Source organism: Electrophorus electricus, chromosome 20 (genome assembly GCF_013358815.1).
Source record: "Electrophorus electricus isolate fEleEle1 chromosome 20, fEleEle1.pri, whole genome shotgun sequence".
Taxonomy (NCBI): Eukaryota; Metazoa; Chordata; class Actinopteri; order Gymnotiformes; family Gymnotidae; genus Electrophorus; species Electrophorus electricus.
Window position 1 is genome coordinate 95,425 of NC_049554.1, and position 27,983 is coordinate 123,407.

Here is a 27,983-nt window from a genome sequence, read left to right on the forward strand (position 1 = left end):
GATCTTTCCTGTATTATTTCAGACTAATATGACTCGGTTGACACTACCTTGTCTGAAAATCTTGTTTGTTTCAAGCCTAGTAAATTTACAAGTTTAACACTCAAACATCCACCTTAGTTAATTGTGCTGGATTATGTCTGATATTATTATATTTGTATTATTAAAACAATGTTTTTTTTGTTTTTTTTATTCATTAAAATTTTTTTTTTTATATTACCAGTATATTGCAATACTTTTGTAATTCCTGCTTGACTACATTGTAAATGAGGTACTCCCTCAATGTGTTCCCAAGATTTAAAAAGGTGCATGGTTGATTGAATAAGGGATGTTTGATGAGCGAGAATGGTGGAGTCTGCCCTAGGTTCAGAAGCAGCTGGGAACTGATAGCCTAGCTCTCCTCCGTCTCGCTGTATTATGACTGAATTCTCTAAGCAAATCATATTTACTGAATTGGGGGGCAGATATGGCATTTACTGACAGCAGCTACTGAACTGTTAAATTAGGACAAGACTTGCTTCAGATTTTATTGTGCTTGGGTTTTTTTTCTCTGTCATCATCCTCTGGGTGGTTAAGGTGGAGTCTGAGTTGACTTACTTTTCATTTAGATTTTGTTAAATTCAAGGCTTCTTGTCTAAACCTAGTTGTTTGTTTGGTGTAATTACTTGCTGCGGGTGTAGTTTTGCCTTGGCCCTAGGTGTGAATTGGGAGGCAGACACAGCACTTACTGAACTGTTAAATTAGTACAACTCCTGCAGAAGGCTTTCGTTGTGCTTTTCTTCTAGATCTACACTGAGATTGGACCTCTCAAAGTCATCCGAGTGTAATTTTTTTGGACTCTGTCCTACTGTAATGGATAGGATGCATTCTATGAGTAAACGACAAAGCACTTTTGTCTGGAAAAGTGTGTCTGCCAAACGCTGTAAATGAAAATATACTGCCAACAACATTGTGGAGACTTGCTAAGCCTCAGCTAGGCAGTCCTGTTTACCAAGGTCCAGTGTGGCTGCAAGCTTTTATACAAGACAGTGACACACCCGAGTCCCCTAACCAGCTGCTTGAAGACCGAGACCAGCTAGTTAAACTAGTGGAATTATTTGCAGCTTCTGCTTAGTTAAACTAAAAACCAGCAACCACACTGAGCCTATGTGAATAGGACTGTAGCTGTACTAGTCTTGTTGACAGTTCAATGACCAGATGGATGAAGGACTTTCATAAATACTGTAGATTGACTACAGACCCACCATGACACATGGCATATTGAATAATTACTCTGGTGGTGTGTGTGAAGGTCTACAAGCCTTTACATTGAAATGTATTGATATGATGATTGACAACCTGGTATTGCTTGAAATATTGGCTTTATTTTCAGAAAACATCTCGTTCTAATCATGTTACTAGTTAGATGTGTGTGTGTGTGTGTGTGTGTGTGTGTGTGTGTGTGTGTGTGTGTACATGCTGGTTAGAACAGTAGATGGTGGCTTGGATATGTTAGATGTGCCTACTCTCCTTTGGTCATCTAAAAGACACTGTTGTCTCAGCACAGAAATAGAGCACAACTCGGTCCCTTACGATCTTAATCTCTTTCTGTCCCCCTCCCCCCTGTCTGTGTCTCCTGTCACCCTCCTCATCCCTCTCTCCCCATCTTTCTCTCCCCTGTGCAGACCTATTTGGTCTCCCAGGGCAGAAGGCCCTCTCCTCCCAGCGTTCTCTCCCTGGCACTCCTGTTTCTCATAAACACTTCCCCATTGACCTGCGCACATCCATGGATGGCAAGTTTAAAGAGATTGCAGAGGTAAGAGAAAAACATGAAAACATCCTCAGTGTTTACTTAGTCCATCCAAGGCTTTCGGGCATTTTTTGGGTGGAAATTATCGAGAATCCTGGCACTTTGACATTTTCTGATACAAATGTGGCAAACGTTTTATTAAACTGTATTTAATTTTTTTTATTTTATTACTTATGTACTAATAATAACTCTCAAACCTTTTGCTGTGTGCACACGTGTCTGTACATACATGTGAGCATATGTGTGTCTGTGTATGTGTGCACTTACATGTGCATAAGTGTTTTGTGTTGTGTATTTTTGTGTTTACACATACATGTGTGTGTGCATGCTTGTGCGTGTGTGCGTGTGCTCATGTGTGCATGTGTATGTATGTAGGAGCTGCTGGCTCATAGCCTGGTGGACAGTGAGATGCGCAGTGCTCCATATGAGTTTCCAGAGGACAGTCCCATCGAACAGCTGGAAGAGAAACGACACCGTCTGGAGAGACAGATCAGCCAAGACATCAGGTGTGTGTGTGTGTGTGTGTGTGTGTGTGTTCGCTGTTGGCTATATACTGCTTATTTCTCGGTGCGCTAAGTGATTTTTCTTGCCTCGTGTGACGTTAGCTGAGATTAGTGCCCTAGGTTTGGCCTCTTTCCTGTGACTGGAAAAGCTGGGTATGTAAGGTCAATGGGGTGTGTTAACTTATCATAAACTGAGAGGGACTTGGGTGTGTTAGGTCTATTAGTACAGGGTGTAAAGGGTGTCGAGTGTAATCAAAACAACTGTCACTCTGCAATTTACTGCAGAAACTATTTGGGTGGGGGGAGTATTTCTTTTTATCACTCTTCTTCTTCCATTGTTGGTCAAAGCCAGCAACACTCATCCTTCAGGCTTTCACTAACATAAAAGCACTTGCTTGGAGAATCCTACTGGTCAGTTGGATATATGTGAACTGTTAAAGAAATGGAAGTTTTGGACTGGTTCTCTTCCCTAAATAAACACCTTAGGAGTCCCACTGTGTGGGTTCATAGCAGTGTCTGTGGTGTGTGTGTGTGTGTGTGTGTGTGTGTGTGTGTGTGTGTGTGCGTGTGTACATATGTGTGCTTCCTGCCTGCAGATCTTATGATGGCAAAGCTCATCTAGAGTTCACTATAGCAAACTGATCAAACTTTCCTCAATCCTCACTCCTCCCCACCAACTTGAAGTGTGTGTGTGTGTGTCTGTCTGTCTCCACACTGCCCCCACTTCCCACACTCAGGCTGGAGCCAGAGATTCTGCTGAGGGCCAAGCAGGACTTCCTGAAAATCGACAGCATAGTTGACCTGGAGTAAGTCACTCATAGTCGCTCAAGTTCCTCTTCTCTGGATTCTCTCTCCATCACTCTCACTCGCTGTCCATCTCTCTTGCTCTCTTGCTTGCTATACTATCTCTCTCTTCCTTTTTGTCTGTATAGCTGCATTGTCACATTGTGGTTCTGGGTTCCACAGCTGCACTGCTCTCACTAATGTAATACAATTGATTCAGCAGCTAATGATGGAGCACTGATGAGTCAGGGTTGCTCAGCTAAACACTAAACAATGCACTGCTGGGCTGGAGTTGCCCGAGCCATTTTACTTAAATAAACTTTTTTGAGATTAAGTGTTTTTTTTTATTTCACAGAGCTCCAATTCTCTCTACCCCATCCTTTTTGTGTACCAGGCATCTGAAAGAGCAGGATGAGGCAACAGTGGATCATGCTTCTAAAGAGAGAGAGCCTGTGTTGGAGAGAGAGTTCCAGCGTGTGTTCATCTCAGGGGAGGAGAAGTGTGGGGTACTACATTTCCCAGCTACTGCACTCATTAACCCAACTGCCAGACTTTGGCCAGTGAGCCTGTATTGGGCAGCACTGTTTTCAGTGTCTGAAAGAGTGGCCTGCAAAAGGAAAATTATGCACTTTATCAGCTACTACAAAGAGCTGTGTAATTCTCCACTAGTTTCAATTTTACCAAACTCAATTTATAAACTAAAATTCTCATAATTGTGTTTATGTGCATGTGTGAGAGGGAATCTCCATGTATTGGCTCCTGGTTCCACCCAGGTTCCCTTCACAGACCTGGTGGATGCTGCCAAGTGTGTAGTGAGGGCCCTACTGATCCGGGAGAAGTACATGGCCTTGTCTATGCAGGGCTTCTGCCGCACCACCACCCGCCTGTTACATGACTTCTCACACACACCACTCCATGCCAGCCCATCTAAGGAGGTACCTGAAACCCCAGTTGACACAGGTACTGGCACACATTACTTTACTACCTTAATAACATAATGCATATTTTTATTCCATTTTACTGCTGTTATTTATTGACAGCTAATGTTTTGCACACAAACACATACATGCCCTGTTGCTGTGACCTGTGTTTGTCTGATAGATGCCCCTGTGCATCCCCCGGTTTCAGAGATACACCCCTATGAGCGGCAGGACTCTACAAACCTGCCCTCAGACCTGGGGTATACCTGCAAGATGATGGGAGGGGTGGTCCATGTGTACACCAAAGAGAGCCCAGTGGACAGGTGCCACATGTACATGCCTGCTTGTGTGTGTGTGTGAGCATATACATGCATGTTTATGTATGCCTGTGTGTGTGTGTGTGTGTGTGAGCATATACATGCATGTTTATGTATGCCTGTGTGTGTGTGTAAGTGTGTAAATATGTACTTATTCCACTGTAGGTGTATATGAAAGTGTATTTGTGTGATGTTTTCAGGTGTATGGAGCTGGACCTGCCATATCCAGACCTGCAGGAGTTCAATGCTGATATGAATGTTATGATGGCTCTTATCATCAACGGACCAGTGTGAGTCTTAATGAAACCTTAATGCACCTTTTCCAGCATTTTAGCTTTTCCTGTGCCTAAACATGTCTAGTTTTCTCATTTCAGTGACTGAACACTTATCCCAACTGAGAACACAACATACCAACTCCATGCAGTGTCATATTTTCCACTGATTCTTGAGAATTGGGACAAAATGCAATGCAACGTAAAAAAATAGAAATTTAGGATTTATATACTGCATATATATATATATATATATATATATATATATATATATATATATATATATATATATATATATATATATATATATAAAAAAAAAACAGACACTGACCTATAAAAATGTTTTGATATAACCGTGCAATGTTTTGCATTTTTTATCAAAATATGCCTGTTGGAATGCTGTTACTCATTTTTGTCAGCACCATCAGACACCAAGAAACACAAATTAATGTGTTGTAATGTGCTTATAAGAAGTATAATCCCTAAGTTTCAAGAATGACAGAGGACCAGTTACTTCCAATACACACATATAAGTATTATAAACCTTTCTGGTTTTTTGTTTTTTTGGGGTTTTTTTAATTTTTTTTTGTTTTATTGTACTGTGAAATGCAATTTTAACTTTGACTTTTAACATCAGTCAAGCTGTTTCTAACATTTAAAAGATTCAAAAACATTATTTTGCGGCAACTTACATTTTTACTTACAACCTAAAGTGAATGTTATTTCAAGATTTTATTCAAGATTTAAAAGTATGTTGTAGCCAATGATGCATCATGTTTGCCAAGATCATTACTCATCTCAAAGGTCAGTTATAAGGGCATTTGTTCGGAAAGGGACATTTTGTTTGAGAGGGGCAATTGGTTTGGCAATGAGGGCTTAATTCAGATGTGGGGGTGACTGTAGTAGAAGGCTAGAATGATGGTGTGGCCATCAGAATGATGGTGATAGTTGTTGTAATATATAGCTGTGGGGGTTAATTTTTGGTTGAGGGGTATTTAGCAGTGGGGTACTTGTCTTTGAGAGTTATTTGTCTGCTGTTGAAGGTCACACAGCTGTTCATGGATATTTAGGTAGAGTAGTGATTGTCTATGGGGTAGTTATGTATTTATTTAGCAGTCGGCGTAGTTGTGGTTGAGGGCTATTATGCTAATGGCGTAGTTGCTGTTGAAAGTCCTTGGACACAGAGGGGGTATTTTGGTTGAGGAGCAATTGACTGTGGGGTAATTGAGTCTGAAGGTTTAGATGTGGGGTAGTTGTGGCTTAAGACTATTTGGTTGATGGGGCAGTTGTTATTGAGGGGTAATTGGCTTTGTTGTCCCATTCAAGTCATTAGCTGGAATATCTGGGAGTTTTTCCCAATCATTTTCTTGGCTTTCTTGATTCTCTCATCTTATGTTTCCAGTTGCTTCTCATTCCTCTGTTCTCATTCACTGTCATGGTTAGTCCCTCCCAGCTTCCATATTCCATAGTTTCTCTGTCTTGTGCCATATTCCATAATTTCTCTGTCTTGTATTCCTTAGTTGCGTTTTCTCCACCCCTCGTTTGGTTTTCCACGCCCGTCATTACTTTCACCTGTTCCTTGTTTCTAGTCTTGTTAAGTTAATGTATTGAAACCCTGTCTTGTTCCCTGTATCTTGGCTGTTCGTTGTTTGGTTGTTTGAATGGATGTTTAGCCTGTTTTGTGATTCTAGCCATTTGTTTTTCCTTACCTCTGTGTGTAGTTTCCTAGCTTCTTTGTTATAGTCTGCTTCCCTTTTTGCCTTCATGTACTTTTGTTTTTGGTTCATCATGTATCCTAGTGCTCTACGTATTAGCTGAAACGCACAAGAGCATAAAAACTAAGAACAGCAATCGGCTTCGACATTTTCAGTATCTGTGTCTGAATATCTTGTATCATAATAGCGTATATACTAATCTATAGGGAGTTCATCTGTGTTCCATCAAAATTATGTTCCTTCACATGTGTTCCCTAAACCCTAACCATACCCATAATCCTAACCACTTACATAAACCTACCCCTAACCTCTGACTGTGCTGGAGTTAATAACTACTTATCCATAAAGGCACTATATGCTGTCTTGTTGCATTTACTATGTCTACGTTATTAGAAATAGTAAACCTTTATTACTAAATGTATTATATAATTAAACAAACCACATTGACTGTCAACTACTCTCATGATTATCATCACCGTCAGACAGAAAATCTGATGGTGTTGACAAATCTTGACAAACTAGCATTTTTACAAAGCAATTGAGTTTATGTAATTGCTATTTTGTTTCTGTAGATGCTAGCTGCTAACAGAATCTACTTCATAAGAATAATACTATCTAAAAAATCTTAAATACTTTCCTCACAAATCCGGAGACAGTGTTGACACATTGTGGTTGTGACAAAGGAAATATTAACATAAAGAATTAAAATATTCAGAAACTATAAAACATACCAGAGCCTGTCTGACACCGATGTATTCTGCAGAGGTGAAATTTGGCAAGGGTTTTTCAGTGACAGTTGCCCTTGATATTGTCTAATTCTATTGCATTTTAATGAGTCTGTCAGTGTTGACAAAAAGAGGGGACACCCATGTGCCACAAGCTTGCTCATATCAGATATTTTTAAATTTTACTTTTTATAGATGTCACGGAACACTTCCCTCTCACTGGTCACGTGGTACGGCCCGCCGCGTGCAGTGGGAGTTTCTTGTTCATCTTGATTTGAAATACTTAAATACATTTTATTACTTATGAATGTTTTAACCCTTCTCTATGGACACAATATTTTAGCTTTAGTGAAAAGTTATTAGGTGTCACAAATTTGATTTAATAATGAGTAAATAAAATGGAGGCGGATAATTGTACCTTAGAAATATGTTCATTATAATTTACAATGAAATAAAATAAGGTCATTATTAATCCTGATAACAGTTATAACTGCTGGACATGTTCTGTCTCATGTCTCAAGTATCAGCGATTTATTTCAGTTAAATGCCAGTATTTGAATATTAATATTAATGTGCATTTTTTGTTGTATGATAGCTGTTTGAGTTGTTCTGGTATTTATTGGCCGTTTCTGAATGATGGACCAATTTATCTGCCGCAGTCTTCTGTAGTTAATAAAGGCGCTGTTGTGCCACTTTCTCTAGCATGTCAGTGTAATTTTGACCATGTCAGCAGTACTACTACTAAAAAACAACAAAAAAGTATTCCTGGGTCTGCCTTAGTTTAGTGCACTTTGCTCCCTCTTAACGTTGATGTTATATTATGTACTGTGCTTATTTATGCTGCTTTCACATAATTGCTTTTTAATGCAGATAAAAACACAAAGTAACCATAACAGGCATTGTATTAAAATGCACCATTTAAACTAAGAACACTTTTCATTCACAGCAGCATTTCAAAGAAGACACTAGCATTGCATTGGAAACTGCCTGATGAGCTTTTCTTCCTTGTTATAAATGATCAGCTGTTAAAAAAAAAATTGTGTTTTTTTGAAAGGTTGAACTTTTCTAAACTTCTGCTCTACTGTGGGAATCCATTTCAGGGTGGTTCCCAAAGCATTCCATATACAGTGGCAAACAGGGGAAATGTTACATAGTCTTATATGGTTTTACAGATGTACTACATTGTTCTTTAAGTTAATATTAAATTAATACGTGAATATGAAACACATTAAATACCGGAATATTCTACAAGCTTTGGCTTAACTGTTGAAAAATGTGTTCACACTTGTAATAAAATATAAAAGTGATTTGGTAGTGTTACTGTTGTCGGCCTTAGTGTCTGATTATTTCTGGCCTGCGTGACCTGTGCCTTGCATGCTGCTGTTTGATGCAGAAAGTCGTTCTGTTACCGGCGGCTACAGTACCTCAGCTCAAAGTTTCAGATGCACATCCTCCTCAACGAGATGAAGGAGCTTGCAGCGCAGAAGAAAGTACCCCACAGAGACTTCTACAACATCCGCAAGGTACCCTCACCCCCACAATGAACCTCTACTTTGTTCATAAAGTGCACAGAAAAACATGAGTCTGTTCATAAAATACACAAAAACATCTGACACCAGGGCACTGTTCGAGCAGGGAATCATCACATTGTACTTCACTATACATCTTTCTGTGCTGCTACTGTAAACATACCCACACCTTCTGCTGAAGGGACTTCTCCAGCTTCTCTGTTAAAACTTGTCTGTGAATTTTTTTGTTCTTCATTTTTTCTTTCTCTGTCTGTCGGACTGTGTGTGCGCGTGTATGCGTGTGTGTGTGTGTGTTAGGTGGACACACACATCCATGCTTCTTCCTGCATGAACCAGAAGCACCTGCTGCGCTTCATAAAGCGAGCAATGAAGAAATATCCAGATGAGATTGTGCACATTGAAGGAGGACAGGGCCAGACACTGATGGAGGTGTTTGAGAGCATGAACCTGACAGCCTATGACCTCAGCGTTGACACACTCGACATGCACGCAGTACGTCCCTTAGGCTGGTGTGGATGTGTATGTGTTCATGTGCAAGTGTGTCCATTTGTGTGTGAGTTGGCCTGTTTCTATGAGTTCAGTTATGTATATTTGACACTCAATTTGTGTGCATGTGTAATTAACTCTAGTTATATATGCAGTCAAAAACAAAAAGCACTTCTGTGAAAGTGAAAATTTGCTCCTTCATTCAGGACAGGAACACCTTCCACCGCTTTGACAAATTTAATGCGAAATACAACCCAATCGGGGAGTCAATCCTCCGTGAGATCTTTATCAAAACAGATAACTACATCAAGGGCAAATATTTTGCCCACATCATCAAGGTGAGACATGCCTTTGTGTGTGTGTGTGTGTGCGCGTGTGTGCGCGCGTGCATGCATGCATGTGCATGTGAGTTGTCTATGTTGGGTGGTCTTGGAGTTCTTTTGCAGATTAGTTCACATACACTACTCTTTACTTTCTGCAGAACCTACAGTGTTGGAGCTAGTTCAAACTGTATACATGCACGTGTGTGTGTGTGTGTGTGTGTGTGTGTGTGTGTGTGTGTGTGTGTGTGTGTGTGTGTGTGTGTGTGTGTGTGTGTGTGTGTGTGTGTAGGAGGTGATGTCAGATCTTGAGGAGAGTAAGTACCAGAATGCTGAGCTGCGTCTGTCGATCTATGGGCGATCACGGGATGAGTGGGACAGTTTGGCACAGTGGATCATTACACACACCGTCTACTCACGCAATGTCCGCTGGCTTATACAGATACCACGTCTGTTGTAAGCACACACTTTTCTCTTTGTCTGCCTGAGCTTACGTGTTTGTTTGATTGTTTCTGTGCTTGCCAGGTTGTTTTTCCCTATTGGAAAGCAGTCTTGTGTCTTATGAAAAGAACTATATAAACTACCCACACAACCTCATACATCAACATGCATACACTGAGACTGATATACATTGACACTCTCTCTCTCCTCTTCTCATCTTCCTTTTTCAGTGATGTGTACCATACTAAGAAGCAGTTGGGGAATTTCCAACAGATGTTGGAGAACATCTTCCTGCCTTTGTTTGAGGTCACCGTCAACCCTCACAGTCACCCAGAATTGCACCTGTTCCTACAGCACGTGAGTCTTGCACAAAAACATGCACAAGCACGCATGCAAGCACACACACATCCTTGATCTGTCTATTTATCTTGTACACTGTGTGCACAATTTTTAGGCAAGTAGTATTTTTGAGGATTCATTTTATTATTGAACAGCTACAGTGCTCTCAGTCCATCCAAAATGGACTGAATATTTCAGGTTAATTTCAGTAAAATTAAGGTTTTGGCTTTCTTAGGAGAATATCTGTGTGCATAATTATTGGGCAACTATTAGTGTGCAGAATTATGCAACTAAATGAAAAATGGAAATTTTCCATATATATATATATATATATATATATATATATAAAAAACAATGTATGTACAATATATGTATAATATATGTATATATACACAATGTACAATGTATATATGGATATATGTGTCTTCAGTCTCTCTGTATTGGTCTTCAGGGAGTGAAAGCGCTTCCCTGACCTCAACAGAGAGAAGAGCCTATTGTTGGGATGGGTGGGGTCCTTGGCAATCCTCCTGGCCTTGGTCTGGCATCGCTTGTAATAGGTGGTCTGCAGGTCAGAAAGTTCCGTATGAGTGATGCGCTCTGCTGAAAGCACCACCCTCTGGAGTGCTTGTCTGTTCTCCTTGGCGCTGTTTCCAAACCTGACTGTGATGTTCCCCATGAGGATGCTCTCGATAGTGCAGGTGTAGAAGTTCCGCAGTACCTTGGAGGGCAGTCTGAAGTCTTTTAGGCGTCTGAGGTGGTAAAGACGCTGTCGAGCCTTCTTTGCCAGGGAGTTGGTGTGGTGGGACCAGGACAGGTCCTGCGAGATGTGAACTCCAAGGTACCTGAAAGAATCTGCCCTCTCCACCGTGGTTCCATTGATCCTCACAGGTTGGTAGTGCTGCTCCTGCTTCTTGCTGCAGTCCACAATCAGCTCCTTTGTCTTGAATAGGTTTAGGAGGAGATTATTTCCCTGGCACCAGGTTTCCAGGTGTTTAATCTCCTCCAGGTAGGCCCTCTCATCGTTGTCTGAGATCAGGCCCATGACGACGGTATCGTCAGCAAACGTGACAATGATGGTGGAGCTGGAAGTTGTAGGTGTACAGTGAGTAGAGCAGGGGGCTTAGGACACAACCCTGAGGAGCTTCATTGCTGAGGGTGAGGGTGGATGAGACACAGTTACCCACCCGTACTGACTGTGGTCTGTCTGTAAGGAAGTTGGAGATCCAGTCACACAGGGATGTATGCAGTCCTAGATCCTCCAACTTAGTAGTGAGTAGGGAGGGGATGACGGTGTTAAATGCTGAACTGTAGTGGACAAACAGCATTTTAACATCATTACCCCTCCCTTTGTCCAGGTGGGTCAGTGTGGTGTGGAGCAGATGTGCAATTGCGTCATCAGTGGAGCGGTTCTGGCGGTATGCAAACTGCAGTGGGTCCATGAAGAGGTGTGAAGGCAGTGAAGAGATGATGAAGTCTCTGACTAGCTTTTCAAAGCACTTCATCACGACTGATGTGAGGGCAACAGGGCGGTAGTCATTCATTGAGGGTCGAGGTTTCATTGGGACGGGGACGATGGTGGATCGCTTGAAGCTAGATGCAACGGTACCGAGCGTCAGGGAGAGATTGAAGATGTCGGTGAATACCGGAACTAGCTGGTCTGCGCAGGCTTTGAGGACTCTCCTGCAGATGCCGTCTGGTCCCGCCGCCTTCCTGGTATTCACTTTTTAAACACTCTCCTCACGTCACTCTCCGTGATGATGAGAGGGCGCTGCTCTATGCACATGCGCCATTGGCTGCACCAATAGCACCATTAGTGCTGTTAGCATTAGCGCTGCTAGATGTAGCCTCGAAGCGAGCTGAGAACGTGTTTAGCTCGTTCGCCAGAGACTCATCCGCACTCATCAGTCCGGAGGGTAGGCTCCTGTAGTCCATAATCGTCCGTAGTCCCTGCCACAGGGATCTAGAACCACTCTGCTGGAACTGTGTCTCTAGTTTCCTCCCGTAGCGCCGCTTTGCCTCCCTCACTGCCCTGTGCACTCCGTATGCCGCAGACTTGTACTCGTCCATGTTCCTGCTGATGATCCCCACATTGTAGGCGGCAGTGCGAGAGTTCAGAGCCTCGTGCATGGTTTTCTCCACCTAGGGCTTCTGGTTGGGAAACTTCTTGATGGTGGCTCTTGGAATCGTGTCGTCCACCGATTTCCCAATAAACCCCACTACTGCCTCTGTAAACTCGCTGACATCATCAGTGCTGCGCCGGAACATGTCCCAGTTTGCGTCATCCAGAGCATCCTGCAGAGCGGCCACCAATTGGTCTGTCCAGTGCGCGACCTCCCTCTGAACCGGAGCTTCCCGTTTCAGCCTTTGTTTATATTTTGGTAGAAAGAAGATGGCGGTGTGGTCTGATTTGCCAAAAGGTGGATGAGCTAGTGCCTTGTAGCTGTCCTTGTATGGGGTGTAGCAGTGGTCGAGTGTCCTATTTCCCCTGGTGGGGAAGGTTATGTGCTTGTAAAGGTTGCGCACTGCACGCTTGAGGTTAGCGCTGTTGAAATCCCCCACGATAAGTGCAGAGTCCCGGTGTTGTGCCTGAAACTGTGTGAGAGCCTTATGAAGTTCACACAGTGCAGTGTCCGTGTTGGCCTGAGGTGGAATGTACACGGTGTTGACGATGATCGAAGTGAACTCCCAAGGAAGGTAGAAAGGACGAAACTCCAGGTTGGGTGAGCAGGAGCAGGTGAGAGTAACAACATTGGCATTTTTGCACCAGCTGTTGTTTACCATCACACATTCCACCGCCTCTTGACTTTCCTGAATCTGCCGTCCTGTCCATGCGGTGAACCGAGAAGAACTCGGCCGGGTGGATGGCGTGGTTCGGTACCACTGGGCTCAGCCACGACTCGGTGAAGCAGAGGAGGTTGCAGTCCCGAATGTCCCTCTGGAACTTTATCCTGGCCCGGAGGTCATCAAGCTTGTTGTCCAGAAACTGGACATTGGCTAGCAGGATGCTGGGTAAGGGAGCTCGGTGTGCCCGAGCCCTCAGCCTGTTCCTGACGCCGGCTTGCTTCCCTCGAGGCCTTTTCCTCGTGTCGCGTCCTTTGTTCTCCCTCAGGATCTCCATCGGCCATCTTGAGTCCAGGGTAAGAGACGGCTTGAGGTGAGTGCTATGTAGATTAAGAGAAATAAGAGCGTCTCTGCTGTATGAGATACGCGTCATGGTGTAGAGAGAAGGGCTGTGGAGAAATCAGGGATAGCGGGAAGAGCGAAAAGAGTAAAAAAAAAAAAAGTGCCAGGTGTGGACGGAGCAGTCGTGAAGGCAGCAGACCTCACTGGTGCCATCTTATTTTCATCTGTTAAAGTGAGAATAATAAACAAAACTCAACATTTACAAATTTCTGACATTTAAAAAAAACAAAAACAATGACCAATATAGCCATTTATGAAGACTGTCAGTTTCTTAATATGTGGACGATCAACTTTTTGTGCATCAACAACCACAGCCCCCAGACACTGTTCAGAGTTTTGTACTGTTTTCCTTCATCATAAATCTCCTGTTTTAAGAAGGGCCCACAAGTTCTCAATAGGGTTTAGGTCAGGTGAAGAAGGGGGCTATGTCATTATTCTTTCATCTTTAAGGTCTTCACTAGCTAGCCACGCAGTGGAGTACTTCCATGCATTTTATGGAGCATTGTCCTGCATAAAAATTATGAAAAATTCTTGATAGATGCAGACTTTTTCCTGTACCACTGCTTGAAGAAAGTGTCTTCTAAAAACTGGCAGTAGGTTTGGGAGTTGATGTTGAGTCCATCTTCAACACAAAAAGGTCCCGCTAGCTCATCTTTAATAATAACAGCCCATAGCAGTACCCCACCTCCACCTTGCTGGCGTCTGAGTCAAAATGGAGCTCTGTGCCCATTTCTGGTCTGTCAAGAGTCACTCTTCTCATCATTCCATAAAACCTTTGAAAAATCTGTCTTCAGTAATTTTTAGCCCAGTCTTGACGTTTCACCTTATGTGTCTTGTTCAGTGGTGGTAGGGTTTCCACCTTCCTTATCTTGGCCATGTCTCTGAGTACTAAAAAAAGTACTGAGTACGTCTGGGCACTCCAGGTAGGTTGCAGTTCTGGAAAATTACAGCACTGGAGGATAATGGGTTCCTGGTCACGTCATATTTGATTCTTCTTAAATCTTTGGCAGTTAATTTGCGTCTTTTTTTCTCAACATGTTCCTTCCGACCCTGTTTACTATTTGGAACAAAAGGTTCAGTGGTTCTGTGATCATGCCCCAATATCTTAGAAATTTTAAGTTGCTGCAACCCTCTGAAATACTTTTTACAATTTTTGACTTTTCAGAGTCAGTTGAATCTTTTTTTGGCCCATTTTGCCTGAGGAAAAGAGGCTGCCTAATAATTATGCACACCTTGATATAGGGTGTTGATCTCCTTAGGCTACACCCTCCCTCATTACACAAATACACATCACCTGATATGCTTAAATCCAATAAGCATTCAAGTTTATACAGCTTGGAGTTGGAAAATATGCATAAAAATGATATGGTCAAAAATACTGTCTTGCCTAATAATTGTGCACACAGTGTATACACTCATAACATTTAGCTGAAATGCAAAAAATACAAGGGGAGACAATGGCATCATGCAACATTTTTAGGTATTTGTACGTTTTCCTCTTTGTTTACATGTTTTATATTTTCTGTGGAAATAGAAAATGTAAAAGTAATAAAGGTTTAAATGATGGAACAAAATGTGTAGGTCTACAAAACACAAAAAAAACAAACAAATGAACAGAATAAATGAACGCTAACAGCTGCAGCTCCCCCAAAGATCAGGCAGCTGGCAAAAAAGAAAGAGTTTAGCACTGATCATGCCTTGCACATTTGCATGTCCACCAGATTGCACTGTTCCCAATTCCACTGTTATCAGTTTTGTTGTTCCTGGCAGTACTGTTCCTGAAAGGGCTGTTCACAATGCTGCTTTTCCTGCAAACGACAGGCAGAGCCAACCTACAGGGACATCACAATACACACACACACACTTGTATGCTTATTCATACATATACACACATATGCTCATATACACACACCTCCATATAAACATATATAGCTATAAAAATAAAAACAAATGTGTATGTAGCTATATGTTTGTATGTGCCTGTATTTAGGTGGTGGGTTTTGACAGTGTTGATGATGAATCAAAGCCAGAGCATCATGTGTTTAACCTGGACAGCCCTCTGCCAGGCAGCTGGACAGAGGAGGACAATCCACCTTACTCTTACTACCTCTACTACACCTACGCCAACATGACTGTGCTCAATCACCTGCGCAGGTACACACCCACTCATGCTCATTCTCACACAATGATCTCATTTTATCAATTTAAACTACTTCACACACTTTCCGTTGCAGAATTCACTTTTCTTTATGTCTTAGTTGTGACTAATGTATCAGGTCTCTGTAGCTGTTCAGAGAGAGCAGAGGCTTTAGTAGTATGTTGCACACTACTAATACTGCTGCTTAGTTGGTAATAAGGGTGTCAGATAGGCCTGAAGACCTTCACACCACTAAACGCACTTTACAGTTTTCACACAGAGGTCCTGTCCTTTACTAAGTGGAGCATGATACTGAAATAGTTTTTCAGAAGGATTAAAATGGTCCAGAATTAATTAAAAATGTTTTTCACCTCTCTGACTTTAGATTTCAGAAAATGTGTGGTGGCTGTGATGTGAGCTGGGGAAAATGTCACTAAATTCTTCTAAAATGTTTATATAGTATATAATAAAATGCTAAATTAATAATAGAATAGACTGTTTCTAATCTGGATGGATTTATAGGAAGCGGGGTTTCAATACCTTTGTGCTGCGCCCTCACTGTGGGGAAGCAGGGCCTATACACCACCTGGTATCTGGATTCATGCTTTCAGCCAACATTTCACATGGACTACTACTGAGAAAGGTATATATGCACACACACAATCTCATGTGAACTTCTACTGAGAAAGATGTATCGAATGGCCTACTTAAGTGTCACTGAGTGTGGAAACCTGTAATATTCAGTACTGTGTGTGTTTTTTGTTTGTTTTTTCCAGGCTCCTGTACTGCAGTATCTTTACTATCTTGCCCAGGTTGGCATTGCCATGTCTCCACTGAGCAACAACAGCCTGTTCCTGAGTTACCATAGAAACCCGTTGCCTGAGTATCTGTCCCGTGGCCTCATGGTCTCTCTCTCCACTGATGACCCACTGCAGTTCCACTTTACTAAGGTCTCTCTCTGTCTCTCTCACACACACACACACACACACACACACACACACACACACACACACACACACACAAAAATCAAAATACCAAACCACACTTAAGCAAAATGCTTAAGAACAGTCATTTCACATGTACATTTTTAAAATTGTGTGTACTTTTTGTGTATATTGTTATTAATATTATTATTATTATTATTATTATTATATTGTGTGTATATTATGTTTGGTATTTGTGTGTCATGTGGGTGTATGTGTATAGGAACCCCTTATGGAGGAGTACAGTATAGCAGCTCAGGTGTGGAAGCTGAGTTCATGTGACATGTGTGAATTAGCAAGGAACAGTGTACTGATGAGTGGCTTTTCACACAAGGTAATACAAAAATACAAATACACACATATACAAATATACACAATGTACAACATTAATATTGCTGCTCTGCCTGGACTCTTAGACGAAAAGCTACTGGCTGGGTCCAGACTACATGAAGGAGGGTCCAGAGGGCAACGATATCCGCCGCTCTAACGTTCCAGACATCCGCGTGTCTTACAGACATGAGACTCTTTGTGAGGAACTGCAGCTCATCACCCATGCTGTGCGCACCCAGGAGCTGGAGAACATGGAGGAAGAGGCACCTCTCTCCATGGCCCCAGACCTCCCCAAACACTAGACAGTATCTCCTTTACTCACCTCTTCCAGTCCTTTCTTGCCTTCGTCTCCTCTATCCCCGCTCATCAAGTGGCCTTCCACACTAGAGAGTACTACCCTCCCTACTTCTCTTCTCCCATCACCTTGGTCCCAAGTTCTCCCACATGCCAGACAGCTCTTCTATCCTTACCTCTGTGGGGTTTGGGTTTCAGGTTTATAGGTTTGAGGGTTGGGTTTGGTGTCTTGATAGTTTAAGAGTTTGAGTGTTGGGCTAAATTTGCATGTTTCGGAGAAGTAGCACATTGTGACACCAACCTGCTAATAGTATGCATTTCAGACATGACCTCACGCATTTCCCTTTCAACTCAAGGTCTTAAACAAATGTATATACATACCGACATGCGCGCGCGCACACACGCGCACACACACACACACACACATCAACCAATTTGTCTCTTACATATGGTTGCTTCCTTTCCTCTAAGAGTTGCTGCCTTATGAAATACAACTGACCAGTTTCCTTTTGTAAACACACACACACACACACACACACACACAACTGTCATAAGCTGCATGTGTGGAGTGTGCTTGTTGCCTTACACACTAGAGGCCCTGGGACGGTTAGGGTTACTAACTTTATGCTTGTAGAGGTTTTACTGCATCTGGTATCAAGACCTGATATCCAGCCAGAGAAAAACATTTCATCATGAGAAAGTGTTTTGTGTATGAATGTGTAAGTGTATGACTGTTTGGGTGTGTATCACATCACCCTGAAAAGTGCGGTCAGCCTTTCACATTTCTGCCCTGTCTATATGAAGAAACATTAAGCTTTAATTGAGCGGCAGATGACTTTAGAAATATCTGGATAATGTTTGTTTGCTAATCACAGTTAGAAATTGTTTACAAATACACGGAAAAAGTTTCTAATGGGTGTTTTTGAAAGATCTACTTCTTGCTCTTCCATTTATTGTCTCCATCACCAAAATCACAAACACACATCTCTCCTAGAGCTCTGCACTGTGCTTCTTTCTTGCTGTTGATGCTAAGATGATTCAGATGCAGCTAATGACCTCTCTGACTGTTATCCCACTGCTGGTTTGTGAGTCTGTGGGTAATATGCCCTGAGACCACCATGTGTTTGATTTCATATGAATAGTATTTTTTCAGAAGGTACAGATATGCCTTTGTATGAAGTATTATCATATGTATCTAAAACAGTTATATTGATAATGTTAGCTCAAGTCTATTACATACTGTGTTTCATTAGGATGTTCCCAGTGATTATATTATTTTATCCGATAACAAAGATGCGCAGACTGTAGCACTGAGTTGTATCCAGATGACGTTCCACTGGCTGGGCATTGAAGGCACAAAGACAAGAATGTGTTGCAAGTTCATATTCTAAAATGCTGAACATAATTATTATAGTGCAGGTGTAATGTTTCCCCTCTGAAGGTAAAGTTGTTATCCTCTTACTGACCATGAGAGATTAAAATGTTTATTGAAGTTATTTTACTAGGTTTTCACTGTTGCTTCAGTGAGGAGGAATGAGGTTTTCTTTGTGCATTAGGATTCAGAACATTTCTATAGAGGACTACATCAGTTACTATTTTACGCAGTACATATCCCACTCTACTTTTAGTCTGTTAAAATGTTAATTAAAATTCACAAAATGCTAGGGTTTGCTTAAAATAGCCATTATGATTACATTTACTCTTCTAGTTGAAGCACTCTATGTGACAAATGAACCAAACTTGAACCTTTATTTTTAAGGTATTTACTTTTATTATTGCTCAAATTCTGCACAATTCTGTTTTGTTAGATGTGTAAGATTTTTAAGTGTTTGGTTTAGTTTTATATGCTTGAAATGGACATCTAGTACCTGCTCTTCTGGTTGAAGCATTCTACCAGTGATTCAGTGAATGCTCTAGTAGGAAATATAATGTGTACTGATGACATCAAATAAAGCATGAAGTACCTACAGTATGTTCTGTCTGTAAGTGCTCTTAATTGGCCAGGGGAAAAACCAAACTAACTGAATAGGGGTAAGGGAGGATGGTGGATGTGCATGCGTGCGTGTGTGTGTGTGTGTGTGCTCTTCTCCTGCTGTAGCCATTCTGTGCTCTTGCTGATCTCTCAAACCAGTGGCCTCACCTCTCTGGCCAGCTACAAACAAAACACACACACACAGAACAGTGAGCATAAGGTATGAGTAGGCTGTTGAGTGAGTGTGAACACCCTGAGTGGTGACTGTGTTTGAGGCACTGCTCACAGCAAGAGCTGATTTGACATTCTGCAGTTGGTAGTAAACTCGTCCTCCTTCTTCTGGACAGACAATCTTAAGCTCCTCCCGCGTCATCCCCAACAACATCGCTCCGCTGAGTCCCCCCAGACACCGCACCGTGCTAATGTGTGTACACGCAAAGAGGAGCATCACGCTGTTGATTTTGTTGTTTTTTACCTGCACTACGTATTCAAATTATGGAGATCTGTCATTTGACTTCACAGGCTCTTAGTGTGGTAGTGTTTCTCACATTTTAGTGAAGCCCTTCTGCTCCAGCCAAGCTTTAACCTCCTCGGGTTTGGACTTCCTATTCAGGGCAGGATTGCTTTGCACTTCCTGTGAATGGGGGAGTTACCAAATATAACTACAGTCAGATATATTTGTGTGCCAGAACTATGAATGCAATGTGTATGTGCAGTAGCACTGAATTCCCTGCAGAGGGAGTTGCACACCTGTCTCTCCTCAATGTCTGCGGACTTTAAGACATTGTTTGGGACATAACCTTCCTCACAGCGATCATTTCTCACCTTCCACCAGCGCTTTGACATATCCAGAAGCTGTAGATAATTACCACAATTAAATTCAGACAATTTAGCTCACAGGACTGGAAAATCTCTGCTTCATTTTTACAACACTCCATGTGTATATGTGTGTATGCATGTGGTGCTGTTTAGTGTTATGAATCTGGCAGCTCTGGTTGCACTTCAAAATGTTACTAATATGTTTATACAATATGTTGGTGTTTTAATGAGGATGTTTTGGTATAAATATCTTCAACTGAATGTTAGAATGACAATGTGGATATGCAAGTCTGTTGATAGGTTGAGTGTTATAGATTAAAAAGTGGAAAGTGTGTTAGTTTGAGTGCTTGTGTGTGGGGGGGGTTGTTAGTTTGAGTGCTTGTGTGTGTTGGGCGGGGGGGGGGGGGGTTTGTTAGTTTGAGTGTGAGGTTGGCTGAGCTCACCTCTACCTCTTCTCCTTTCATTACACTCAGTTCTCGATCATTCCGCCCTCTAAAGTCACATGACACATACATGCAGCTGGGCAGCATCTCTTCAGAACTGCAACACACACACAGTGTTATCCTTAGCCTGTCAGTGTTAGACTTGGACAGATAGGAAAGTGATCCTCAGCACTGGAACAGTCCTACCTTTTCTGTGGAGAGGATTTGGTGTTCTGAGATTTGGTGTTCTGAGAAGTAGAGACATTAAAACACTTGAAATTAGTTTAAACAATTTCATTTACTGTAATTTAAATAATGCTTGTAAATTACTAAACTTACATAAATGCTACTTACCCCATCAGTTAGATGTATATTTTATGTATATTTTAATGACTATTCTAAATGGTATATGAAATCTAAAGTAATCGTTAAGAAAATCTGTCTGTGCATATACCTATATATGTGTGTACATTTGTGCTTGTACATGTTCAGTGTGTTTGTTTATGTATGTTTTGTGTATGCGAGAAACAGATTCCTGCTTGTGTATGTGTGTTTACCCATGATATTAACTGCTGGCTTTCCTGATGGATCACATGTTTTTTGTTGGTGTGTGTGACTTGTGGTGGCTCCCAGCCATCGTTAAACACAGGAGTGAAAGTCGGGATATCATTGTCATCCTCAGGCCATTTTGTACTGAAACAGGTAAAAAGCCCGTTAAACAGTATCTGGTGATATGACTCCTAGGTACGTAACTTACAACATATTAATTACTGTAGCACATGTTGATTCTGTCATTTAGTGTCTCTGGGTCTTATAGCGGATATAGCACCCCTGACCTGGGAATTGCTATGGCCGTAATGGGCTGAATAGAACCTTACACCCTTGTCTGTCTATGATTATGTAGAATGTGTTACCTGGGGATGTTCCAGGCATCTCCCAGAGACTGCCACAGCTGATCCTCCTCAGGCGAGGCCTCCTCACCCAGGAAGCGCACGCACTCTGGCTCCAGAAGTGGCGCTACTACAGACGGGGGGAGATCATCCGCACACTGACCCACCACCTGCCGCATGGACAGGCTATCGCTTGAGCGCAACTCGCAATGTGGGCGTATTGGTGTGTTTGATCACTGCTGATTCTACTGTTTCCTTACCAGATCCAACATGGAGAAGAGACAGTGGGCCAGATCTGCAGCACTGGGGTTGTTAATTTGACCATTAAGCTGCCCCTGGGGCAGAGGCCGGGAGGTGGAGAGAGTAGCAGCTTCTTTTAGCAGGAGTAAAAGACTTTTGGCTAAACTCACTAAGTGTAAAATGGAGGCTAGTACACACCAGAAGGTTGAAGGCCATTTTGATTTTCTGCAGGCAGACTGTAAACAACTCCTTTGAGGGCAACCCTTTCAAAGCTTCCACACAAACAGAAAGGACAAAACATACTATTTACATAGCACCCGTTAACACAACACAATAAAGATCAACATTACTATATTAGTTTGGTGGTAATCGCTTCACCTTTCTGCTTTTTCTTCTTTTTTTTCTTCTTGTCCGCTCTCGGCACCACAGCTAGCACAGTATCCACAAAGTCTTTGATATCATTAATCAGGTGGTTCAGAATATCCTACAGGAAAGCACATCACACTACAAAGACTTCATCGTTACCATTTCCCCTAAAAATCTCCCCACCAACCATCTGTCCAAAATCCTTTTTTTCTTTTTGTGAATGTTGTATTAAAATGTAGTTAATTGCTAGATTCCATTATCTATGGATGGCTTGCCTATTGCACAAGCAGCCCAGGAAAATGCAAACCACTTCCTGCCTCTATGGCACATATGGCTAATTCCTGCCTCCTCTACAGCCCATAAAGCCAATGCCTACATACATCTTTACGAACTGGTTTCGCAATGTTATAGCATCGTAGAATGTGCTTGAGAAAAGCACCAGCTCTCTGACTATGCCCAGGGAGCATGACAGCTTGCATAATCATTATTTACATTATCATCAACTTGTTCTATCTAAGAGCATAGCCAAATATTGTGAATATAATTAATAAAAGTGTAATATAAATGTAATTATTATGGGAGAAATTAATCTGAGTGTGACTACCTAGTGACCTAACATGCCCAGGTTATGATGTGTTTAGACTATGACATCGTGCCTTTGAGCTCTATGCAGCTTTAGTAATCAGACATGCCACATCTTTTGCCAGGTCTCAGTTCACTCACGGTGTTGTCAACCATAAGACACAAATATGATCAGTTTTAAGCACTGGATGCTTTGGGTCACTTTAAAAAGGCATGTATAACTGGCCTTAAATTCTAAAGTCTTTAAAAATTATAATGTCACTAAATGCCTCCATTTAGTTTATATTTCTGAGGTAGGGTTAGGACATCTGTGGAAAGTGATACAGGACACTCACTACATTTCTGTCATGCTCTGTATAGGGGGGTGGGTGATGGGTAGGGCATGTGGGCATGTTCTCTGTAGCAGGGGGCTGGGTTGGTGACTGAGCACTGGAGTAGACAGGCTTATGCCTGGTTTTAGGTGAGACTGGACTTGGACTCTCATCTGAAAATAGATACTCCAGATTTTTAAATTCATTTCCAAAAGAACATAATGTTAAGAAATACAATATTTATAGCAAAAACAAATAAAAGAGATGTTTCTCTCTTTTGCTGTACATGTGTTTTTGTAGCATTGTGATTAAATGAAGAAGCTTGGCTAAACATGCTAATATGGCTAACAGTGACTAGAATTTAGTAGCCACCAATTAGCATGCTGTCATTTGCACATTCGCTTTTAGTGACCGTATTTTTGACTAATCTTTCCCTTTAATTTCTCAGCTGTTACCTTACCATAGTCTGGAACATTCCACTCCTCTTTGGGGGGTCCTGAGGGAGTCCGTTCTTTCCTCTCTGGACAGAGGGGGGTGTGTGTGTTTCTGTCGTTGTTAATCGTCAGGGCCCCAAGTTGTCCGCTTCCAACAGGAAATAAATGAAACTTTTTTTCCCCCCCTTACCAGTGCAGCAAGAAAGAGAAACCTGAACTCATAGCCTTTAGCTTTTAGCTTCTTACCTCTTATTATTCCTGTCTCTGGCCTCAGTGGCCCTGTTTAGCAAAACCTGTTCAAGATTTTGCTTGATATAATCTGCCTGAAAAAGAAAGCAACCTGAATACCTTCTGGAGCTTGACTGAGTGGGTGAGATGGACTGGTTTCAGATGGGGGTTGTTTAGGATGGATAATATCAGCACTATGTTGATGTCAGTAGAAAAGAACATCTAGCCCAGAGTTTCTCTGTGTGCAGTCCTGCTTCTTACCCTCAGAGAGTCACACTGGAACATGAAGACTTTGGTGGCCCCACATCCATGTGGCTCCTGCACTGACACGGTTAGCAGGGAGTTGTACACACAGCTGTCCAACATTGCCTTCACCTCTAACAAACTGCTGAGAGCCAGAGACTCCAGCTCCTCCTGGACAGATACAGAAGGGAGGGGAGGGATAGCAGGGAGGATTATAGGAAAAGATGAAAGAGAATCATCAAAGATGAAATGCAGCATTAGTTTCCCTAGAACATTACCCCTACTCTTTTACCCTTAGAACAGTACCTGTTTTAGTGCTGTCCTAAAACACCGCTGTTACCTTTTCCCATCTATCGTGACACACCACCTCCCTAACCCTACTGTAAGATCTGTCACCTTGGTCTCGATGTCGGTGAGGAGCAGGTTTCCATCATGCACCTCCAACAGCATGTCCTGCCCCCACACATGCCCCATTGCCTCCAGCAACTTCAGTCTCTCCACACACTCCTCCACCCCTCTCATCTGCACCTCATCCAACTCACAAGTGAGTAGGTGCTGAAAGATGCACGCACACACACAAATTGATGCTTACTGTACAGGCCTCTAGTCTGAATTACATCTCATGGAAAATACAGAGCAGAACAGTCTTAGTATTAGCATTTTGTGTGTTTTGTAGAAATTAGCAGAGATAATGTTACCAATGCATGTTAATGCTGGCAGACATAATGCTAGCCTTGCATATTATGAACATCATCATAATTCATGTTAACATTAGCACTGCAGGTAAACATTAGTACTAAAGGGTAATATTAGGACTGCAAAATAAGGATAACTTTGGGTGCCAGTGGTATAGTATTACCTCCACTCTGTACTGGAACTTGCACAGCTGTTTGTTAATGGACTCCGCATATTCTTTCCGGCGCACTGTTAAGTTGAGACACACAAGAGTGAAGGAAAGGCTGCCATCGGGCCGGGGGGGGGGGGGGGGGTATAAGAACATTAACATGTTTAATGTTTATTTAATTTTGCTGTTCCATAACACATTTAATGCAATAACAAGCAGTAGTTGGATGTGTCAGATGTGACTGGTTCTTCAAAATGTGTTGGATGATTCTGTGGAAAAGTTTAGCCTAGCATACCAGTGGTTTCTTTGGAAGTAGCACATTTGCAGCTATTTGTACTTTTAGTGAGCAAAAGTTGAAATAAAATTGACCAGAAATTGTTTTTTTGCATACAATTATGAGTTTTTTCTACAAATACTGCTTCGTGAAGGCTTCTCTGCATAGTTGGCCATAGTTGGCCATACAAAATGCAGCAGCCGGAGTTCTGGTCCCCAGTAGAAAATCTGCACACATCACTCCCATTCTTAAACAGTTACACTGGCTACCCATAGTCAAACATGTTCAATTTAATATTTTCCTTCTAACTTTTAAAGCACTTCATGGCCTTGTGCCCTCATATATTGCAGATTTTCTCCATCCGTTTGTTCCATCATGTATGTTAAGGTCATGTGACTCAGGCTTCTTTACTGTCCCTAGGTACAGGTGCTCTAATATGGGAGGCAGGACATTTAGTGCTGCAGCACCTACTGTGCATAATTCCCTTCCTACATCCATTCATTCCTGCTCCTCTCTTTCCACCTTCAATTCTGGAATGCTTGAGGCTTTATAACAGGACTTAACTCAGTGGAGCTCTTTGTTCCATCATGCACGTTAAGGTCATGTGACTCATGTGACACTGTCCCTAAGTGGAAGATAACCCCAGGGGCCAAATTCAGGCCAATAGCAAGGTTCACCATCAAGTGTTGGATTTACCAAAGAGATTCCCTGTCCCCTGCTGCTGTTCAGCATAGACCTAAACCCCCCAGTGCAATCATTGCCAAGAGTGGCGCCACCATCGGCCACCTCCTCTACATGAATAACATCAAGCTGTATGCCAGAAGTAAACACGACATCCACTCACTAATCCATCTCAACAGGATATACAGCAACGATATCGGAATGTCATTCGGACTGGATAAGTGTGGTTAGATGGTTAGAAGGGGATGTAAGTTGGCTAGAACAGAGGGGATCGCACTACCACAAGGTAGCATAACAGATGGTGAGGGCTGCAAGAAGTACCTTGGAATCCCAAAGACAAATGGGAGGGAGGGAGGGAGGGAGGGGGAGAGAGAGAAACGGGACGTTTCGGACAAGCGTCCTTCATCAGCTACGCAAGAAAAGCGCTTCCGAATGTATAATTCCTAAACTGCGTATATTATATGTTCTTTTAAAATTCATCGTTACTTGAGAAAAATACGACATTGCTGTCGCTCGCTTAAATGTGGTCGTGTAGACGCGGCTTCCTGGTGGAGGATGGTTCTCCCCAACAAATCAGTAAAATAATTTAAATATACATTTTCCACACATCCCTGCAACTGTTTAAACCTATTATATATACAATTTATTCCTAAAAATGACTGGATGGTTTTTTTTTTAGGTTAATAGATATTGATAAGTGCTAGAACTACATTTCACAAACGTGACGTACATTCATGAACGCGGTACAAAATCAGAAAACACTTAATTCAAAATGACGTGCGCTAGCTGCACTGCAAACAACACAAAGGACACTGGGCTCCTGCGAGAACTAGTAAAAAGTTGGCCTAAGTTATGTTTGCGATTACTATGGTTGTATTATTAGTAGGCTATATGATACAGTATGAACAACTGATCTTTTCATGCTCCGCATTCTTGTGTATTTAATGTTGCTACATTGTTCATAACTCAGCCTAAAAGAACCCTGATAAAACAACCGCTTAACATAACGCATTTTCTCTCTACATTGTGAGTTACTAGTTTCCTGAAATTGCATGCATTTTCCGAATTTGCACCGAGTTTTCAAAATGTAGCGTACCTATCGTGATTTTCAATCATTTGTTTAACCTGAGTTTGTATAACGTTCAATTTGCGTCGCGTTTCTAAAGTGTAGTGCTTGTGCTGTCATTTCGATGAACATGCTTCGTGTTAATGCAAAGCATTCCTTCATTGGATCTTCGCGGCAACCGTACACCATTACTTCACTGTGGTCTCACTGCAGGGAACGTCATCACTGATGTGTGAAGGAGAGGAGAAGGTCAGCACTCACTGTAGATGGATTTGGTACTGGGTCTGTAGCGGTCCGAACCCTGGGAGGAGGTTTCATCCGGTGAATAGGCACTGAGAAAAAGAAACCACCCGCACACAGCATTACACACACCAAATCTTCACAAATAAAAGTAATAACATGCAAAAAGCCCTGCTGCTTTAAAACCCCCAACTGTGGCTTTTGAGTTAGAAAGAAGTCATTCACGCTGTTTCTGATTAATCAGTATGACCACTGTGTGTCAGAGAAAAGGCAGCTCTTACCTGGACTGCAGAGAGTCCACAAATGGACTGCTACTCCTGTACATCTTTACCAGAGTTCACCACCCTGCACACATACACACACTGTACAATTATGAGCACAGACTGCAGTTTCTTAAAGCCCTCTAAAGCATATGCTGTGAGTTTTCAGAATAAGTCACTGGGGCTGGATGTTTGCATTAATTATTGATTTTAAAAATATCCATCGACAGTAACTTATTTATACCCATAACTATCAATAAGCTCATCTTCAGACAAAATGTCTGAACAAAGACATGTAATTTAAATTTTGCAATCTATATATCTGCCATTTTTGATTGTATGGAATGTTATTGATACATTCTCCTGCCAACGAGCGGTTACTCTGGCTCTCTACACTTTATGGTGCCATAAAGGACAATCTCACAGTTCAGATAAGACCACATAAGGCATAGGCAAATGGACATTGACCAAGGCCTACTAAGTGTCAATATATCGCTCACTCTGAATAGACACTCTCAAACAGATTTTACAATAAAATAATGTAGCCTACTACATAAATAATACTTCCATAAGATAGTGCTGAGGATACAACTGCTCATAGTGATGATCTAAGCTGTCACATTGATTCTTTCAAAGGACTCATATCTAATGCACTTTTATAATAAGACACAACACAGCAGTGTATAAAAAATGAAAAACAATTAAAATAGTTCTGTTTATAAAAATAAGCAGTTAAGCATTCCAGATTTAATATAATGCAGAATTCAAAATCTACAACCATGTAAAATCAGAAAACCCAGGTTACAGTTCTCTTCTGTTCTCATTTACGGCACTTGGCAACAATTTTATTTCATTCTGACATAAACTCACAAAATAATCATAACTATGAATAAGCCAAAGTTCCAAAATTCTGTAAAATCCTTCAGATTTGAGATTACCTATCATGCATTTAGTTGCAGCTGTTTTTGTGGGTTAGTTTTGCTTTCTTTCTCCCGGATGTGTCTCTTTCTCTGAAGAGCGTCTCCTCTCTGAGAGGATGAGAAACTCG

The 27,983-nt window shown here is 41.8% G+C and overlaps 2 protein-coding genes across 5 annotated transcripts in view; one reads left to right on the forward strand and one right to left on the reverse strand.

Annotated features, from left to right (window-relative positions):
• The window catches only part of LOC113590941 (AMP deaminase 2), a 33,968-nt gene extending 14,933 nt beyond the window's left edge, over positions 1-19,035 (forward strand). For 2 of the 4 annotated variants that reach the window (XM_035520403.1, XM_035520406.1), the window contains exons 2-18: positions 1,662-1,792; positions 2,162-2,292; positions 3,027-3,095; positions 3,467-3,578; positions 3,846-4,032; positions 4,174-4,315; positions 4,510-4,599; positions 8,415-8,544; positions 8,848-9,042; positions 9,243-9,374; positions 9,649-9,812; positions 10,028-10,154; positions 15,310-15,473; positions 15,979-16,099; positions 16,233-16,406; positions 16,663-16,773; positions 16,856-19,035. In XM_035520403.1, the coding sequence (XP_035376296.1) occupies positions 1,662-1,792; positions 2,162-2,292; positions 3,027-3,095; positions 3,467-3,578; positions 3,846-4,032; positions 4,174-4,315; positions 4,510-4,599; positions 8,415-8,544; positions 8,848-9,042; positions 9,243-9,374; positions 9,649-9,812; positions 10,028-10,154; positions 15,310-15,473; positions 15,979-16,099; positions 16,233-16,406; positions 16,663-16,773; positions 16,856-17,071 (2,396 nt within the window). In that variant the 3' untranslated portion in view covers positions 17,072-19,035. Of the gene's footprint in view, positions 1-1,661; positions 1,793-2,161; positions 2,293-3,026; positions 3,096-3,466; positions 3,579-3,638; positions 3,727-3,845; positions 4,033-4,173; positions 4,316-4,509; positions 4,600-8,414; positions 8,545-8,847; positions 9,043-9,242; positions 9,375-9,648; positions 9,813-10,027; positions 10,155-15,309; positions 15,474-15,978; positions 16,100-16,232; positions 16,407-16,662; positions 16,774-16,855 lie in introns of those variants that run through there. The other 2 variants (XM_035520404.1, XM_035520405.1) reach the window with 2 other exon arrangements.
• Positions 19,036-19,114: 79 nt separating this feature from the next.
• On the reverse strand, positions 19,115-27,943 carry eps8l3a (EPS8-like 3a). Its single transcript, XM_035520407.1, has 20 exons — positions 27,874-27,943; positions 26,957-27,020; positions 26,697-26,767; positions 24,430-24,494; positions 23,967-24,125; positions 23,589-23,741; positions 23,346-23,422; positions 23,126-23,247; positions 22,690-22,838; positions 21,785-21,890; positions 21,605-21,678; positions 21,427-21,501; positions 21,191-21,336; positions 20,834-20,969; positions 20,484-20,524; positions 20,298-20,394; positions 19,786-19,890; positions 19,584-19,669; positions 19,322-19,454; positions 19,115-19,215 (listed from the first exon to the last, which is right to left on the reverse strand). The coding sequence occupies exons 2-20, from the start codon at positions 26,998-27,000 to the stop codon at positions 19,186-19,188; spliced, it is 1,869 nt and encodes a 622-aa protein (XP_035376300.1). The 5' UTR covers positions 27,001-27,020; positions 27,874-27,943; the 3' UTR covers positions 19,115-19,185.
• Positions 27,944-27,983: the final 40 nt, after the last annotated feature.

What these genes read in the sequence shown, in the direction of transcription:
- eps8l3a (XM_035520407.1), bottom strand. Translation starts at nt 27,000, where the DNA reads ATGTACAGGAGTAGCAGTCCATTTGTGGACTCTCTGCAGTCCAG. An exon ending in CAGTACCAAATCCATCTACA is followed by an intron (nt 24,495 to 26,696) that starts GTGAGTGCTGAC and finishes TCAACTTAACAG; the next exon opens with TGCGCCGGAAAGAATATGCG. An exon ending in TCACCGACATCGAGACCAAG is followed by an intron (nt 23,742 to 23,966) that starts GTGACAGATCTT and finishes GTATCTGTCCAG; the next exon opens with GAGGAGCTGGAGTCTCTGGC.